We start from the raw sequence: 17,649 nt of genomic DNA on the forward strand, positions 1-17,649 counted from the left end.
GAACACAAAGAACAAATTGGTGTATTGTGATCCTTTGCAGAGGTTGTTGGAGCCTTAGGAGTGGTGTTAGGGATTGAGGTGGAAGCCTCAATAGGAAGTGTTGATTGACTAAGATCAGTGGCTATACCTTGGAAGCAAGCCAAAGTGGACTAGACCTTGAAGGTCTAACTAGCAAAACCCCTACCAAGTGCCATTGGATGGGCTTAAGGAGTTAGAGGGTTGAGTAAGACAAGTAAACCAAGAAGGTGAATAGGATTAGCTCCAAGACTCTTTGCATCAGCATTGAACAAAAAGACAATTAAGAACAGGTATCCTATTCCAAGGATTGATGAATTGCATGGTGCTCAATACTTTTCCAAGATAGATTTGAGGTTCAACTACGGATGAGAAAAGAGGATATAGAAAAGATTGCTTTCAGGGGCCATTTTAGTCATTTTGAGTTCTTGATGATGCCATTTGGATTGACAAATGCTCCAGCCACTTCCCAGAGCTGCATGAATCAAGTGTTCAAGAAACATTTGAGGAAAATAGTTTTGATATTTTTTGATGACATCCTGATTTTCAGTAAGACTCGGGAGGGGCATATGCAGCATATTAGGGAAGTCTTGTGCATCTTGGAGAGTCTCTTTATGCTAAGAAGTCTAATGTGACTTCGGTATGACAGAGTTTCTCTATCTTGGTCAAATCATTAGTGCAAAGGGATTGAGATCTAATTTTGAGAAGATCAAGGCTAATGTTGAATGGCCTACTCCTACAAATCTCCCTTAGCTTAAGGAATTCTTTGGTCTCTGTTGATTTTACAGGAGGTTTGTTAGGGGCTTTTCATAGATTGTAGATCCACTTACAAATTTGACTAAGAAGGGATCTTTTGAGTGGTCTGATTCAACACGAAAGTGTTTTGCAAACTTCAAGCAGGTGATGTCTAGATGCCCTGTGTTGGCAATACCAAACTTCTCCAAACCTTTTGAGTTGGAGTGTGATTCTTAAGGAGAGGGGATAGGAGCAGTTTTGATGCAAGAGAAGCACCCCATCACATTTGAGAGCAAGAAATTAAGAGGTGGGGAGAGGAGCTACTCTATTTATGATAAAGAGATGTTGGCCATTATCCATGTTTTGGTTAAATTAAAACCATACCTAGTTGGGGGTAAATTTATCATCAAAATTGACCACAATAGCCTCAAGTACTTCATGAATAAAAAAGACCTCAATGATAGGCAACAAAAGTGGATTAGTAGATTGCAAGCATATGATTTTGACATTGTATATGTCAAGGGGAAGAAGAATACAGTTGCTGATGCACTTTCAAGGAGGCCTCACATATGTTCTTTGGTGAATAAACTGATTGGAAGGAGTTAATTGTGACAAAGTATGCCAAAGATTTATAGGTAGAAGGAGTTATTGAGGGCACAATCCATGATGACAAGTACACGACGACTAATGAGTTGATTATTTATAAGGATAGAACTTATTTGTTGCCTTCTTCACAGCTTAAGGTGAAGATGCTGAAAACTTTTTATGATAAACTTATGGCTGGTCACCCAGGTTTCTTCAAGACCTACAAACAATTTCGAGAGAGGTTTACTTGGAAAGGAATTAAAAATGAAGTCCTTAAGTATGTCAGAGAGTGCCACACTTAACAATAGAATAAGAATGAACACACTTATTTAGCTAGTCTATTTGTAGCTCCTACCCATTCCTGATCAGAAATGGGAATGTATCTCCATGGATTTCATCACAAGGCTACCTAAGTTACAAGGCAAAGATTGTATTTATGTGGTGGTTGACAAGTTGACCAAATTTGCACACTTCTTTGTTATTTCAACGACATATACAGCCACATAGATAGCTGATTTGTTTTGTAAGGAGATCTTTAGATTGCATGGGATGCCCAAAAGTATTGTGAGTGATAGGGACAACAAGTTCCTATGTATCTTTTGGCAGAAGCTCTTTAGATTGAGTAGGATTGAGCTCACTCCTACGAGCTACCACCCACAACAAGATGGATAGACAAAGATTGTTAACAAATGAGTGGAAGGGTATCCCAGGAACTATGTTCTTGGATAGCAAAGAGTGTGGATCAAATGGTTGCACCTTGGTGAGTATTGCCATAATACTACCTATCAAATGTCCATTAGGATAACACCATTCATGGCTTTGTACGGATACAAGGCACCCAACTTCGTTGATTTACTTTTTGGGGATAGTAGAGTGTCTAATGTAGGAGCATCCCCGGTTCATAGCAATCCTACATAATCCAAAAACATTTTCCTTTCTATTTGCAGTTTCAGTTTTTCCTTTCTGTGTGTCCCGGTTTTGGCTCACCGGATCCTGTGGAGTTGGATTCTACTTGAAGACTTGATCATCTTTCTTGCTTCAGACCGCATCGCATTTGGATCATTTTCCGGCAAGATATCACTACCGGTCTCCATGACAATTTCCTGTTACCGGTTGACAGTCCTTTTTTACTGGTTGCCTGGACCTATTCCGATGATCTACCGGAACCCCTTCCGAAGCTTGCGGAGCCTTGGGAGTTGATTTCGATGTTCCTTGGCGTGTGGCCAACCTTTTCCCGCGATCTACGTTTCATCCTTTGGATTTTCTGAAGGAATCTCTTGGCGGAGGCCGACCTTGTTATTTTACATGTTAGGTCTTGTTCTTCAAGTTTTGATCCCTTTTGGGCCGACTGGATCCTTTGGATCAATATATATAATTGTAATTGTGCATTAGAGTGAATCAATCAAAGAATCAAGTAGCTAGACTGTGCGTAGAAGATAGATCATAAGATTCAAGGTCCAAGTTGTGACCTATTCTACCAGGCCTATGAGCCGGTGTGTTGTAACTCGGATGTTACCGGTTGGATGTAATCAAATTTCATGCAATAAGATAATTTGTTCTGCATTGCCTCCATCATATCTTTGTGTTTCCGTTGTGTTTACTCTTGCTGACCGGTCCGAATTGATCCCTTTGAGGTCCCTCCTCACCGGTAACTGCTTCAAGTGGTATCAAAGCGAAGTTTCGTTCCAGAGGTTGCGTGTCCTAAAATTTTGTTGCAGGGTGGCGGATTGCGGATCCGACCTACAACTGCAGAGGACTAGCGTGAACGATGGCGCGAAGAGGAGCTAGGAATGGTGGAGTGCGTGGGAATGCAGACCCTGTTGTGATGGAGATGTTGCGAGGTATAGCAACCCAGTTGGAAGCCGTGGAGACAACCCAGAGAAGAGGCTGACATATTAAAGGTGTGAGTGAAGATGAAGGAGAAGAAGCCCCGACAAAACAAGCAAACCTACCGGCGGTTGATCCAGATGAGGAAAGGTTTTTGAGGGTTTTGAGTAGGGCGAATACTAAACCTCATTTTACCCCACCGGAATATGATGGGAAGTTAGATTCGAATGAATTGATGGATTGGATCTCAGAGATGGAGAAGTATTTTGATTTTGAAAACACTGCAAAAGAGAGGAAGGTGAAATATGCCTGTACTCAGTTGAAAGGTCATGCATCTCTTTGGTGGGAACATTTGCAAGTTGATACACAAAGAAGAGGTAAAGAGAAGATTAAGACATGGGATCGGATGATTGCTAAGTTGAAGTCAAAGTTTGTGCCGGCGAATTATCAAGTGGATATGTTCCGGAAGTTGCTGAATTTGAGACAGAAGGAATCTAGTGTGGAGGAGTACACCGAAGCATTTTACAAGTTGAATATCAAATCCGGACATGTTGATGATGAAGTTGAACAAGTTGCAAGATATTTGAATGGATTGTGGATGTCTATACAGGATGAATTGAGTTTGATCAAATTGGAGAGTGTTGAAGAGGCTTACCAGTATGCCCTAAAGGCAGAAGAGAAGTTAAACAAAAGACATGAGCAGAGGCAGAGAGGCAGAGGTTGAAGGTTTATCGGAGGAAGATGTCAAGGAGGAAGAGGATATACTAGAGGAAGAGGAACATCTGTACGTCCCGGGGGACCGAACATCCCCCACGGTTGGGGCTACTTAAAAACATTAGAAAAATGTCATATTTTTAAATTTGTTTTCCTAATGTGGGCCCCAAATTATTTGCCCTAAATCGTTCCAATTATTAAAAATTTAAAAGGCAACGATATTATATTATTAAAATTTAATATAATCTGAAGATCAAGACTGCGATAAATAATTAATATAAGGCAACGATAAATATTTATGTTTCATATCGAGGCATATTATATGTTTGACTATATGATATATTTAAAACTTTAAAAGGGAATGATATAAATATTTCATCTCCTACCATATGATATTCATATACTTAATATTTAAAAGGGAAGGATATGCAATACGGGCAATAGAAACAATTATTTCCGACAATAATTGCTTGAGCAGAGCGATCAGATTTTCAGCAAATCAAACAAGTGTTGGCATATTGGCAATGAATTTTCAATTATGAATGCATATTGAGTATTAACAAGGAATTATGAACACAAATGTGGTATTTTAAGGTTCTATAATGTACCTATAGCTTCTTTATCCATGTTTTCGTATGAATATAATGTATATATACATGCTTTATCTATTTTTCATATGAAAATTTAAATTTCCCTATATATTTTAAATTTTCCCTATATTTTATATAGTCATCCCCTTTGCCGTCACCCCGTCGTCCCCAAAATTGGAAAAATATTTGCCGTCCTAGAAACTTGTTCCGCCATCCCTTGCAATCCCCATCCCGAAAACTTGGGGTAACATAGATAATATCCTATCAATGGTTATTGATGATATTGAGTTGAGATTTTAATAACCATTTGCGATTATTAATTAATTTATCAATAAAGTTAGCTATAAAGTTAAATTAAAATATTTAACTTTATTGATGTGGGAACTTAGGTTAAAAGAGAAGGTAATTTAAATATTAAAAGTTCCCTTTATTAAAGTATGTGGAGACATGAATGTTAAAGGGAAAAAGTATATCTTTTATCCAACATTGGTTGGAATGTGTGTGAGCTCTTCCAGGAAAGTTATAAAAGGTTTTTAAGAGCTCATTTATGGATATGCTTGGTTTATTATTTTCTCTTGGAGAATTTGGGAGCTTCTAGCTTTCAGTTTCATGCCCTAGGACAGAAACCCTTGGGTTCTTTTGGATTGGACGAAAACCCAATCCCATCTATCGATGGATTTATTTCAAAATTCACATTGTGCGTCAATGATCAATTTGAGGAGTTATTTGGGCTTCAAAGAGTTTAATTCTGCATGTTGGCATTGGAGGAGTTTGGGATTATTTTTAGCTGTTATTATCTTCAGACAAAGGGCAAAAAGTATCAGACCTACATAAGGAGTTTCAGACATTATCTTCAGCTATCCATGTCATCAAAATGTGCCTAAAGGACACATTGAACTTCGGGTATGTTGATGATCCATCTATGTAATGCATTTGCATGTTGTTGAAACATTTCTATAGGTTTATATGTCTCAAAATTACTGTAACAGACCTGATAAACATTGTACTCAGATTTGATATGACGATAATAAAATGAAGTTGATAGTGAGAAATTGTTGTTTTGGTTTACACACTCTATGTTATCAATTTTGTATGTTCTTCTATGTTTGGCATTGTAAACATACATCAAACACAATCAAAACTCAGAAATCAGACATCAGATAGCTAGCATGCCAAGTGTTTGACGAAATGTCAAATCTACTAAACGGAAAAAATCATACCAAAATTAGTTGGGGTTCTTACAGTGGTATCCTTTGCAATCTTGTTTGAGTAATTAAAGTTGTTATGTATGAATGAGAGACTTCTTAACAATCATATGAGCACATGTGCAAACAATCCCAATCAGCCAAAGACATTACTAAAAGCAGCAAACTGTGTGATAAATTGTCTAATCCACTAAGGTAGAATTGTTGCAAAAAAATTGGTTGCAAACAAGGGGTGGTCTTTACAATGGTATCAGAGCAAAAAATCATGTCATCCTGCGTTTGCATGTGAGCGAATAGTGCTTTCATGTGTGATTTACGGATACTCAATTGCTTGCATGTCAGTTTGGAGGTGACCCAAGGTCTTGCATGTTGTTTTCTATTAGTGCATGTCTTCTATTCAAATACCTAGATAGTTGCATGACAGTTTAGATCAATTTTATTAAGTGGATTTCTTTTGCATGCCATTTTTTAGCAGTATAGATTTGTGGGTTTGATTGCTTGGCAATTTTGATCAGTTCCAGAAGGTGGGTTTACTTTGCATGTTAGATTTGAGAATACCTAGATGTTTGCATGTCGTTTTGGAGCCTTGCATGTTAGCGGGTTGGCAATTTTCGAAAGTGAGTAACTCTTGCATGTCAGTTTGAAGCTATTTGTAGTGGGTTCACATTGCATGTTAGTTTCTAGCAGTTTTGAGCATGTTCTATGAGAGCTAGTGATGGGAAAAGGAATTACCAGGAGAGATTAAGGATAAGTGAAGTTGAATAGTGGTTAACATCTGACAATCATTATTAGAATTTTCTTATTAGTGCAGCAAGTTGTTTTGTATTATCATTTAGGAAGATGAAGACTTTTGAAGAAGAATTGATGGAATTGAGGCATAGATGTGAAAGATAGAATGAGTACAAACATGTGCAACAAAGTTATAGTGAGTGCTTGGAGCACTTACAGTATTTGCGTGAGCATCCTGGTTGGTTTAGATCCATCTTTAAAAAGAAATCAGAAACAAATGAAAAGGACTTCTTCAGTGACCAAATCCAGAAAGTTAGCGAAAATGAAGAAAGGAGAAAAGACATGATGAAGGATGGACTAACTACTTCAGAAGGTGATAAGGAGTTAGGCAAAAAGGTGTCTATTGCAAGAGAAAAGTTGGGACACTTATCTCCATCAAAAGAAGATATTCTCAACTCATTGGAGGAAGTGGTAGAGTATTTGCAATTGGTAAAACAATCACCCCCTCAGCAGATCAAAATAGCAATAGCTCCAATAGTGAACTCTTGAAGAGAACATAGATTGCTAAGACACCTAGATAAGGAGCTAAGACTAGTTGTTTCTAATTGTCTAAGTGAAATTATAAGAATTACAGCTCCTGAAACTCCTTACAAAGATGATAAAGTGAAAAAGGTTTTTCAAGTAATCATTGAAAGTTTTGATGGGTTAGGAGAAATTAGTACTCCTTTTAGCAAAAGAGCTATGAATTTAGAATTGATGGCAAAGGTGAGATCATGTGTTGTCATGATTGACTGCAGTTGTGATGATCTTATTTTTCAAATGTTTCATCATTTTCTTTTTGCTATCAGTGAAGATCATGTCCAATTCATTCATGATTTCATGAGAATCATTATGGCTACAATTATTGATGAATATGATGTCATTTCCCGACTTCTTATAACTTTCCTATTGGCTGTATATAAACAAGAATTGGTTATATCTACTGCTGCTTACAATTTGGTCAATAGCGTATTCAGTCAATGTGATAAATTTAAACCTCTCATGGATAAAGAGAAAGCAAAGGAAATTGAAAAAGATTTCTTTAGTGTCAAATTCTGAAAGTGAGCAAGAATGAATTGAGGAGGCAAAACTTGTGCTTCTCTTGCAATAAGGATTGGAAGCCTAATCACCAATGCATGGGTGAAAAGGTATGGGAAGACATTCCATCTACTTCCAAATCTCTCTTGTCATCATTTGAAGAGAAAATACAGGTTGCCAATACAAGTTTGCTTTTGAATGATCATTTGAACAAGGAAGTTGATCCTAAGGATGAAGTTGATTCTCCATGTGCATCTATTGTTAAATATATTCCTGAAGATGAAGAAGTTTGGTCCAGCAATGAAGAGGATAGTTCTAAATATGATGAGTCAATTTTTGCTTCAAGTAATGGTTGCATGAACCTATTCGTGGGTGATTTAGAAATCATGCTTGACAATTCCGGAAAGGTAATGGCTTCTTTTGGTGATTCCATGACTCATGTTATTGCTGCCCCATTTTCTCCACATGAAAAAATTGGTCCAAACGTTGATGATGGTGATTCTATGTTTGATTCTAATGCTGCCTTAGTTCTAAATCAGCAAGAGTGCAAAGAAGATATCATAGAAGAAGTTTGCTATGAGAGTCAAATCCCTCAAGGTAAATCAGCTATTTCAACATATGAATCTAATGTTGTTAAGTCACACAAATTGGAGAACCAATTCAAGGTCAATGAAGATAAGATAGTTGCAGTGTTAACACATTTTGATGACATGCACAAGTTGGTTGAAAGTCACCTTTGGAAGGGACAACTTGACAGTAGAGAAAAAAGGGGTAAAGATGAATCTACTCAAGCTGATTTGCAGGTAATCAAAGAAGGTATAGAGACTATGAAGTCAAATTATTTGCACTTACTTTCAGATCATGACCACCTCCTTAATCTCACAGAAATTTATTGAGAATCATTGTATGGGAAAGAAGAAGTTGACAAACTCGCCTATGAGCTTGTGGATACTAAGGATATCTTGGAAGATACTCAAGAGGCTCTACAAAGAACAGAAAATCAGATTGACAAGCTTAACTTAGAGCTGAGTTTGGCACAATCTCAATCAGAAACTCAGTCTTCTATGGCAGCCACATTGGAAAGGACAACCACCATTGATGAATGACCGATGTTTGAAGAAGAATTGATTGAATGCTATGAAGATTCTATGAAAGAATTTGTATCAAATGATGATTTGTTGATGGTGAACAATAGTCTTTGTGCATTTGTTTGTCATAAGATGTCAAATATGAATTATCAGGTTGACATGGATTTGGAAAATCACTTTGCATATACTCAAGATTGCAAGCCTAAGCATGAGGATGTTTTCATTGTTTCAAGTTTCTCACAAGGTATGAACTTCCCTTGCTATTTAAAGATTTGCATTAAGGAGCATGAGGTATACCAAGTTCTTGTTTGTATGGATATACCAAGAAGCTTGAATGAACATGGGAGTCATAGCATTGAAGAGTTGACAGTTAAGGTTAGCAAATGATCACACTCTCTCTCTAACCAATAAGAAAGCATTATATTAGTTGAATGAACCATATTCTAGTAGCCTACAACCAATTGGGAATGAATTTTCAGATTTGGTTCCTTGGCCTCCATCTCACATTTCAATGTATAAAAGTTCTCCTATGATGCAAATCATTGAATAACAACTGATTGTATGGATTTGAGTGCACATAATGATCTCTACAACACTTGGGAATTGGATGTTGATGAGAATTTACCAATCCATGAGAGCAAGACATTAGGGAAGTGAGTATAAATTAGATTTTCAGACTTGTTGCCGCTGAAAATTGTGAAGAGATGTGCGTGATTACATTTGGAGATACGCTGAAAACTATTCTCTATTTCATGTTGAGTATGCTTAATGACATAAGAGATTCAGGTACATACATGGGTGACAGGCTTGCACATAATAGCAAAGTTTTAGTTTATGATTATATCAAAGTGGCACAACATCAACATGTTGGTTTCTTTTAGAGATTGATTTGGAACCCTGGGATCACTTGGGTTTGCAGTTCAACAATTGAGGATGAGGAAGCCAATGTTGGCTTACTGGGGTTTACTCCCATGGTGTTCAAATTTAATTTTTTCGGAGAGCGATTTCCTGAGGAGTTGACAGGGATGGTACAGTATTTGATTGCTCTACTTACTAGTTGTTATCAGGAGGTCTCTTGTGTTGGCATCCAATAAGGTAGTGCTTTCAGGGGTTGGTGCTATAGATCTCCTAGGTTGACTTGGGACACTAGGATCATACTCAGTTTCAGTTTGGTTCAACATAGTGATCTTGGGGCAGCATTGGAATTGCTCGAGGACAAGCAATTTTGGGAAGGGTCAACTATAATGTCCCCTTTTCTAGCACGCGTTGTATGATGTTGTCGTTAGCCTATTTCTCCATGGTCTCATAGGCTAACCAAGACTTTTAAAGAATCTTGATGCTATTTGGCCTAGGCAGTTTCAACTTCAAGCGATTTTGAGGTGTCTTGATGTGTTTTTGGGATACTTACTATTTATAGTAAGTCAATTGGACCAAGTCAAGATCATCAGCAGTTCATGAATAATCCATCAGGGTTGGATTAATTCTAATCCATTAAGGTAGAATTGTTTCAAAAAAAATGGTTGCAAAATTACTGACTTTAATTGTTGATTTAGATGTTGATTGTCTAATATTCATAAAAGATTGGAAAACATATAATCAATAATATTAGAAATCCTAATCCTTACATCACCATTGCAAATTACATGATTTGCATGTGGGATTCAATTAAAGACTTTCCCTAACAACCAATCCACACTATGGAAACCCTCAAGAAATCATATAAGACGCCGAGAGCCTATCCTTTCCAACCTGTTGTGATGTATTCACACATCGCCCCATTGCAAATGGGGACCCCTACTTTTTGCTTTCTAGGGTTTGTTTTCTAGGTCTTTTAGGGTTTTGTCTATTAGCCTTTGCATGATGAGTGTTGTCAGGGGGATCGCTGGATAGCAGGCTCTGCTTGAGCTAGGTTGAGTCAGTAGATGCTCCAGGTTAGGGTTTCTTTGAAAGTCTTCCTTGGGGCCTGGTTTTGCTCTTATTGCTAATTGTGTCTTGCTTTGGTGAGTAAGTATCATTCTTGAAGGTCCGAGCTAGGTCAAGTTGGTGAATGATGAAGTCTGGAATGTCATCTTGATCTTCAAATGCCCTGAAATTTGGCTAAGTTTGGAATGCCCTAATCCTGAAATTTGGCAAGTTTGGAATGTCCTGATCCTAAAATTTGACTAAGTCTGGAAAACTGAAGAACCCTCCAAAAACTAGATTTTGCAATATAACCCCTGGAGGTCCAAAACCACTCTCAAACATCCTGAAAGTATATATGGAATATAACTTAAAGTATAAGTGTACTTAAATGTTATATTCCATAAAATGATCCTGACGGAGAGACCAAAATGTCAAATTTCGCTCCTGACCCTTCCGAAGGGTCCAAAGCGAATTTCGCTCCTAACCCTTCCAAAGGGTCCAGAGCGAAATTCTCCATAAGACATTCTACTTTGACCAAAACCTAGAACTAACGCATTCCCAAGCTTGAATGAAGGTAAAAACGCTTGTTTGAATGAAGAAATGTGAAAATGAAGTTAAGGATCCAACCCAAAAAGTGATTTTTGCTCTTGACCCTTCCAAAGGGTCCAGAGCGAAAATCTTTGTAGCTCTCATTCCCTTTCAAATTTTGACTAAGTGTTGGTTTCTAGGGCATGTTGGAGAATGAATTGGTATGTTCTTGCCTTGAGATGGAGTTGGATGATTTTGAAGAGCAAGATTTTAGCCTAAAAGAGAATTTCGCTCCTGACCCTTCCAAAGGGTCTAGAGCGAAATTCACTATAAACCTCTTTTGCTACTTTGTTTGGGATCCAATCCTTGTTCCTTAGGTGGAGAATGATCTAAGTTTGCTTCTTGAGGTGGTTTGAAGTTGGAAAAATGAGTGATCAAGCCTAAACTAAGATTTTCGCTCCTGACCCTTCCAAAGGGTCCAGAGCGAAAATCTACCTAAGACTCATTTCTTCCATAGTTTGACCAAATTTTGATTTGCAAGGCATTTTGAAGGGAAGAGTAGACATGTTTGGACGTTGGAAATGTTTGAAAGCATTGAAAATGAAGGATTTTGGACCAAAAAGGAAATTTCGCTCCTGACCCTTCCAAAGGGTCCAGAGCGAAATTCCTAAAAACTCTTATTTTTGCATTGAAGAAGGTTAAGTTCTTGGTCTTTTATGAATTGAATGGAAGGGAGATAGCTTGTCTTTGCCTCTTGAAGATGTTTTGAATTGAAAAAATGAAGAATCTAGCCCAAGTCAAGATTTTCGCTCCTGACCCTTCCAAAGGGTCCAAAGCGAAAATCTCTCTAAGAGGCATTTCTTTCCTTGTTTGGCCAAATCTTGACGACCAAGGCATGCTGAAGGAGAGAATTGGCATGTTGGAATCCTTGGGGATGCTTGGAAGTTTTGAAAATGAAGGATTTTAGCCAAGAAAGGAAATTTCGCTCCTGACCCTTCCAAAGGGTCCAGAGCGAAATTCCTTATAAGCCTACTTTTTAACCTTTCTTGGACATGAAACCTTGTTCCTAGGGCAATGAAGGATGAGATTCTACCTTGCAAAGAAGTTTCAAGCTGAAAGAATGATGATTTTGGGTCAAGAATGAGATTTTCGCTCCTGACCCTTCCAAAGGGTCCAGAGCGAATTTTCTCAAAACCTCTCTTTGCTATCAATTTTTTGCTAGATCAAGTGTGGGCTAAGGTAAATTCAAGGAGAAGTTGCCCCTGAGAGTGACTTCAAGTTGCTAGAAACCATGAGAGATGAAGGAATTGAGCCTAGAAGTGATTTTCGCTCCTGACCCTTCCAAAGGGTCAGGACCGAAAATCCTTAAAACCATCTTTTTTCCAAAATTTGAGCAAAGCCAAGCTTGGACAAGGGTGTGAGAAGGCATTTGGATTGCCTTAGAGTGGATTTTGGTTGCCAAGAATGCAAATTTTGAAGCCTAATGAAAATTTCGCTCCTGACCCTTCCAAAGGGTCCAGAGCGAAATTTCTAAGATTCCCCTTTTTCTTTGCAAATCAAGACAAGATTTTGGTTTTTATACCCTAGAGAGGAGTGAGACAAGATGTCTATGCCTTGGAGGAGATTTGAAGTTGAAAGGATGTCAAAATAGCCCTAAAACAAGATTTTCGCTCCTGACCCTTCCAAAGGGTCCAAAGCGAAAATCCTAAAATCTACTTATTCCTTTCAAATTTATGCTAAGCTATGCCTAGACCAAGGTAAAAGATGCCCTTTTGATCGCCCTTAAGTTGATGGTTGTCTCCAAAAGTGATGATTTTAGGCCAGAAGAGGAAATTCCCTCCTGACCCTTCCAAAGGGTCCAGGGCGAAAATCCTTCAATCACCTATTTTGCCTTGCAAAATCAAGATAAACTTGGGTTGGATGAGAGAAGAAAAGTGTTTCCTTGCCTTGTGAGGTGGATTGAAGTTGAAATGATGAAAAAATGAGCTCCAAACAAGAAATTCGCTCCTGACCCTTCCAAAGGGTCCAGAGCGAAAAACACTAAAACCATCCTTTTCTCCAAATTTTGTGCTAAGTCAGGCCTGGACTAGGGTGAGAGAAGCTATTTAGAATGCCTTGGAAAGATGTTTCACCTTCAAAAATGTGAATTTTGAGCTAAAATTGGAATTTCGCTCCTGACCCTTCCAAAGGGTCCAAAGCGAAATTCTTAAAACCTCCATTTTTGCCTCAAATTTACATCAAGCGTGGTGTTGGTTCTGAATGAGGACGTCCTTAGGCATGTATCTAGGCAAGTACGGTTGCAAAGTGAGAACAATTTGAGCCAGGAATGCAAAATTCACTCCTGACCCTTCCACAGGGTCTAGGGCAAAATTCTTATAGGGCCTGTCCCTGGAAAGACTCTTGAACAAACTTAATTTTGATGTCTTCTTGTTGATGATTTAAGGTATAAAATGCTATGTTGAAATGAATTTATTATGTGTCCTTAATCATCTTTTTGTTTGTCTTGCAGTTAAAAGAAGACTAGGGCAAGACAAGGACGACCTTCTCCAATCCGGCATCAACAAGGACGACCTTCTCCAGTCTAGCATCATCAGGGACGACATCTTCCAGTCCAGTGTTCCAAGGAAAGGTGCACCATCCATCCTACACATCAAAGACAAAGGAGGTCAAAGCAAAGGTCCTTTGGAGAAGCAGACAGTTTCAGGAGAGTTAACTAAAGTTAGCTTCTCAGCATCATCAAATTGAATATCTACCAAGTTGCAAGTGTTAGACAAGGCGGCATCCCAGTCATCACTCCTCCAGTCGGATTGGTCCACCTCAACGTGTCCAGATTCAATGTACCTGACTCATCAAAGATGGCACAAACTTCGATGTACCTACCCCGGTTATCCATTGGTCGAATATTCCAAAGAAGACGTGTCCAAATAATGCAATTATTTCATTGACCAGAATTGAGTTTGTTGTAACAAACCCTAATTAGGGTTTTCATTGTAAAATCTCGGCCATTGATCTCAAGTTGAATCTGAGCCATCGAATTGTATTAAAGGCGCTATATAAGCCCTGGCTCCTCATTTTGTTAAGGCTAATAGTTAGTCAATAATTGATAGTAGGTGAATAGTAGCTAATAGTGAATAGTCAGTTGATAGAATAGCAATTAGAGTAGAATAGCAAGAGAAGGCAAAGATTGTTGCCAAGATGTTGTTGTAAAAGACTTGTAAAACTTCATTGAAGAAATGGTGAAATCTATGGGTCGATTCAACAATTTGCATGGTCTTTATACTTCTCAGATTTGATTTCATGTTGTTAGATGAGTGGAAGAAATGTGTTTGATTGATGGTGAAATTTGTATATCCATACTACTAGCAGTTTGTTGATTGCAGACTTGCCTTGTGTAGTCAACTGGAATCATTTAGCTTAAGCCTAACTTCAATTGTCACTTCTTCACTAATATGCATCAACCTGATGGTGTCTATACCTGTAGCGATGATCTGAACATCATAAAGCTTTCCTCCGAAGATTGCACTAATCTTGTGGAGATGGTCCTAGGATGTCAAAACAAGACTTAGTTAGAATTTCATCAAAGATCATTCATTGCTCCTACATTCTTAGTGTCAGAATTAGATCCTTCCCTCGCCCTCATCCTTTTTTTCCTTTTTTCAAAAATCTAGGCTAGTGAAATCCTATGATTCCAGCAAATCAGACGTTTAGGTCGTCAAGTGTAAGTCCCCTTGTGATTCCAGCAAAATCACATCATACCACAAAGAGCTTATCCACACGTAGAGATCCTACATAACAGAACCTTGGAGTTACTCTGACTGATCCTTCAGCGAGATCTTCAGCAGTCAGGAACTTTGTTCAAGAGAGGATAAGATACTTCGGTATTTTATTCAGTGTTTGGTCGTGTACAAAATACACATCAACACAACCAAACCCAAAAGAACGAAATGAACGCCCTATCAAGCTCAAGAGCATACAATGAACACCCAATCATTCAGCCTCTTGGCCCCACCTAGAGATTGGCATACTTGATGGGGAACTCAAAGCTGCTGCCTCCTTATCATGTATTTCATCCTTCACTCCACAATGGGATGGTTGATTTCTACAACAATCTGATTTGAGAGGAAATCGCAATAGGGTGCCCAGAAATCCTCCTTTCTAAGCCCAAGAGCAGACACTCACCCTCTTGGCCCCAAGTGGTAGGCACATTGGACATCCATCATGAGGTGGTCTACTTAAACAGTGATCTCATATCTGCTCCCCTTCCTTGCATTTCCTCCTCTTCTCTACAAGATTGCTTGTCAGTTATAAATAGATTAATGTTTTAGGATATGTATTTCACATTATTATTTATGCCTAACACATAAGAGATTACATGTTAGATGATATCTTCATAACACATACACTAGGCATACATCTCTTGCATAACAAATACTTGTTAATGCATACGCCTGCTATTTATATCTATCGAATCTGCTTCTTATACTCAGATATATGTGTAAGAGAATCCTCTCCTATTTGTTCATTCTATTCCTTTGCATTATGTATCCAAAATCAGACTTATAACATATTTTCAAGAATGTACTTACTAACTCTAGGCTGATGTAATTTACTCAGATTTCTGCTATAATTTAATTATTATCTGCTACTAATAAGTTCTGAACTTAATTCATTTTCACACTTCTCCGCTGCCCCCCTTATCCTTCCACTTGATGTCTTTTATACCTTCTTCATGCCTCTTCACAAGAGAGGCGATTCTTTACAAAGGTCGGCCTCAAAACAATATAGTTTTAAATTATTTTAATTCACCAAACAGGTCGGCCCCTACATATATTTAATTTTAATTCCGATTTCTTAAAAGGGGTGATTCCTCAAGGATTCGGCCATAATAGAAAGTGATAATTTCTTTTCGAACCGCCTTAAATTGTAGGCGGCTAGTAAATGGAAAAAAATTAATTTATTTAATTCTAAATTCTTGAAAGTGGCGATCCATACGAGGAGGGTCGCCCTAAGAAAGATGGAGATTCCTTAAAGGGGTCGGCCCCAACAAAATCCAATAATACATTATTTGTTTTCACCCATATTATACGCAATACTTTAGGTGTATTATCAGTGCCAGGCAATCCATAAATAACATGAAGTCGTCCATCATATAAATCTGCAAATCTATCAAAAACTGCGATCTCATACACTGGCAGGGGACATGACACCAATTTTGTCTATGACATTGCTTGTTTACTATATTAGGATTCAAATTGGTAACCTCTGTTCATTTATTTTCATCAAGTGAAGGATAGGAACCCATTCAACCCCTATTTCCTCATATAAAACAATTAATTGTATACATGTACATATACATATATATGGCAAATACATACATTGGCAATAAATAAAAACAAAGAAACATACTGCAAATGTATTTATAGGCAAGTAAGCGGCAATGACTGACTTAAGCAAAGATATGGATTTTATCTTACATGGGATAAAAAAGAAAAATGCGTACCTTGACAGGTATTGCCATCCACAATTATTGGGTGTTGATGGGAGATGCCAGTGGGGTAGCCCTTGTTGGCAAAGTAACGAAGAACATCGTTCCAGGTGAGGCAGGAGGAGATGAAATCAGGGCCCCTACTAATATAGAGGCCATTCAAATTAAGGCTGAGTGGGTTCAATCCAAAGGTGGCAGCAATACTGCCCATGTCCAATTTAGAATCTTGTGTGGCCACTAATTCTACCACCTTGCCAGAACCTGAACGCTGTAACTTAACTACTATTCCCTCTCTCATACCCATTGCCATTGAAGGAATTATTTCATGATATCTTCATTATATTAAGAATCTCTGTGCTTCACTCTGGTAACTTCTCTGAGTCAGGATCAACGAGTAGTTTCACTTTTCTGGTACCTTCCGGAAGTTCCCTTCTTACCTAGAGAAGTGCGTAGTTTGGAGCGGAACTGTTGTAAGCAGAATTACAATTTAATTTAACCAGATAATTTATTGATGAAAATATTTTAAAAATCAATTATTATGTATGTAATATAACTATTTTAAAAATCAATTATTATGTATGTAATAGAACTATAGCAATCATGCACTCATTATTAAAAGTTATATTTTCAACATATCAAATTTGTTTTTAATATTATTATTTTTACTTCAAAAATATTATTAGTTAGTATTATTGCAATATGTTACACCCAATTTTCATTAATTTGTGATTATTCAATTCTTTTTCTATCAATCATATTTATGAATTTTTTCATTCGATTCTTTTTCTAAATTTTTAAATAGTTAAGATACAAGATTTTTTAAGTTTTCAAATTACACAAATTGTTTTTCTCGAATTTTTTAGGCAAATTTTTAGATCATTAAAATAATGTTTAGTATAATTTAATTTTTTTTTCAAATTATTTAAACCTTTTAAAGCTTTATTTTAGTTATCCTCATAAAATTTGATAATATATTAATATATATTTTCTATATAGTATATAATTAAATTAAATATTAGATAAAAGATGTAAATAATTTTAATATTATAAATATTATTCATATATTTTTATTTTATTTTTTGCTCGATAATGGGGCGAGGCCATAAATTTTATTAATTAGGAGAAATTTTTACAAATTTGTACAAGTTCGGTTCGGTGTGGGCATCGGT

General features: G+C 37.4%; 1 protein-coding gene across 2 annotated transcripts in view; it reads right to left on the reverse strand.

The window, feature by feature from the left end:
• Positions 1–16,945, reverse strand: part of LOC131078408 (uncharacterized) — a 65,423-nt gene extending 48,478 nt beyond the window's left edge. For both annotated transcript variants that reach the window (XM_058016096.2, XM_058016097.2), the window contains exon 1: positions 16,496–16,945. In XM_058016096.2, coding sequence (XP_057872079.2) covers positions 16,496–16,790 — 295 coding nt within the window. In that variant the 5' untranslated portion in view covers positions 16,791–16,945. The remainder of the gene's footprint in view (positions 1–16,495) is intronic.
• Positions 16,946–17,649: the final 704 nt, after the last annotated feature.

This window comes from Cryptomeria japonica, chromosome 3 (genome assembly GCF_030272615.1).
Source record: "Cryptomeria japonica chromosome 3, Sugi_1.0, whole genome shotgun sequence".
Taxonomy (NCBI): Eukaryota; Viridiplantae; Streptophyta; class Pinopsida; order Cupressales; family Cupressaceae; genus Cryptomeria; species Cryptomeria japonica.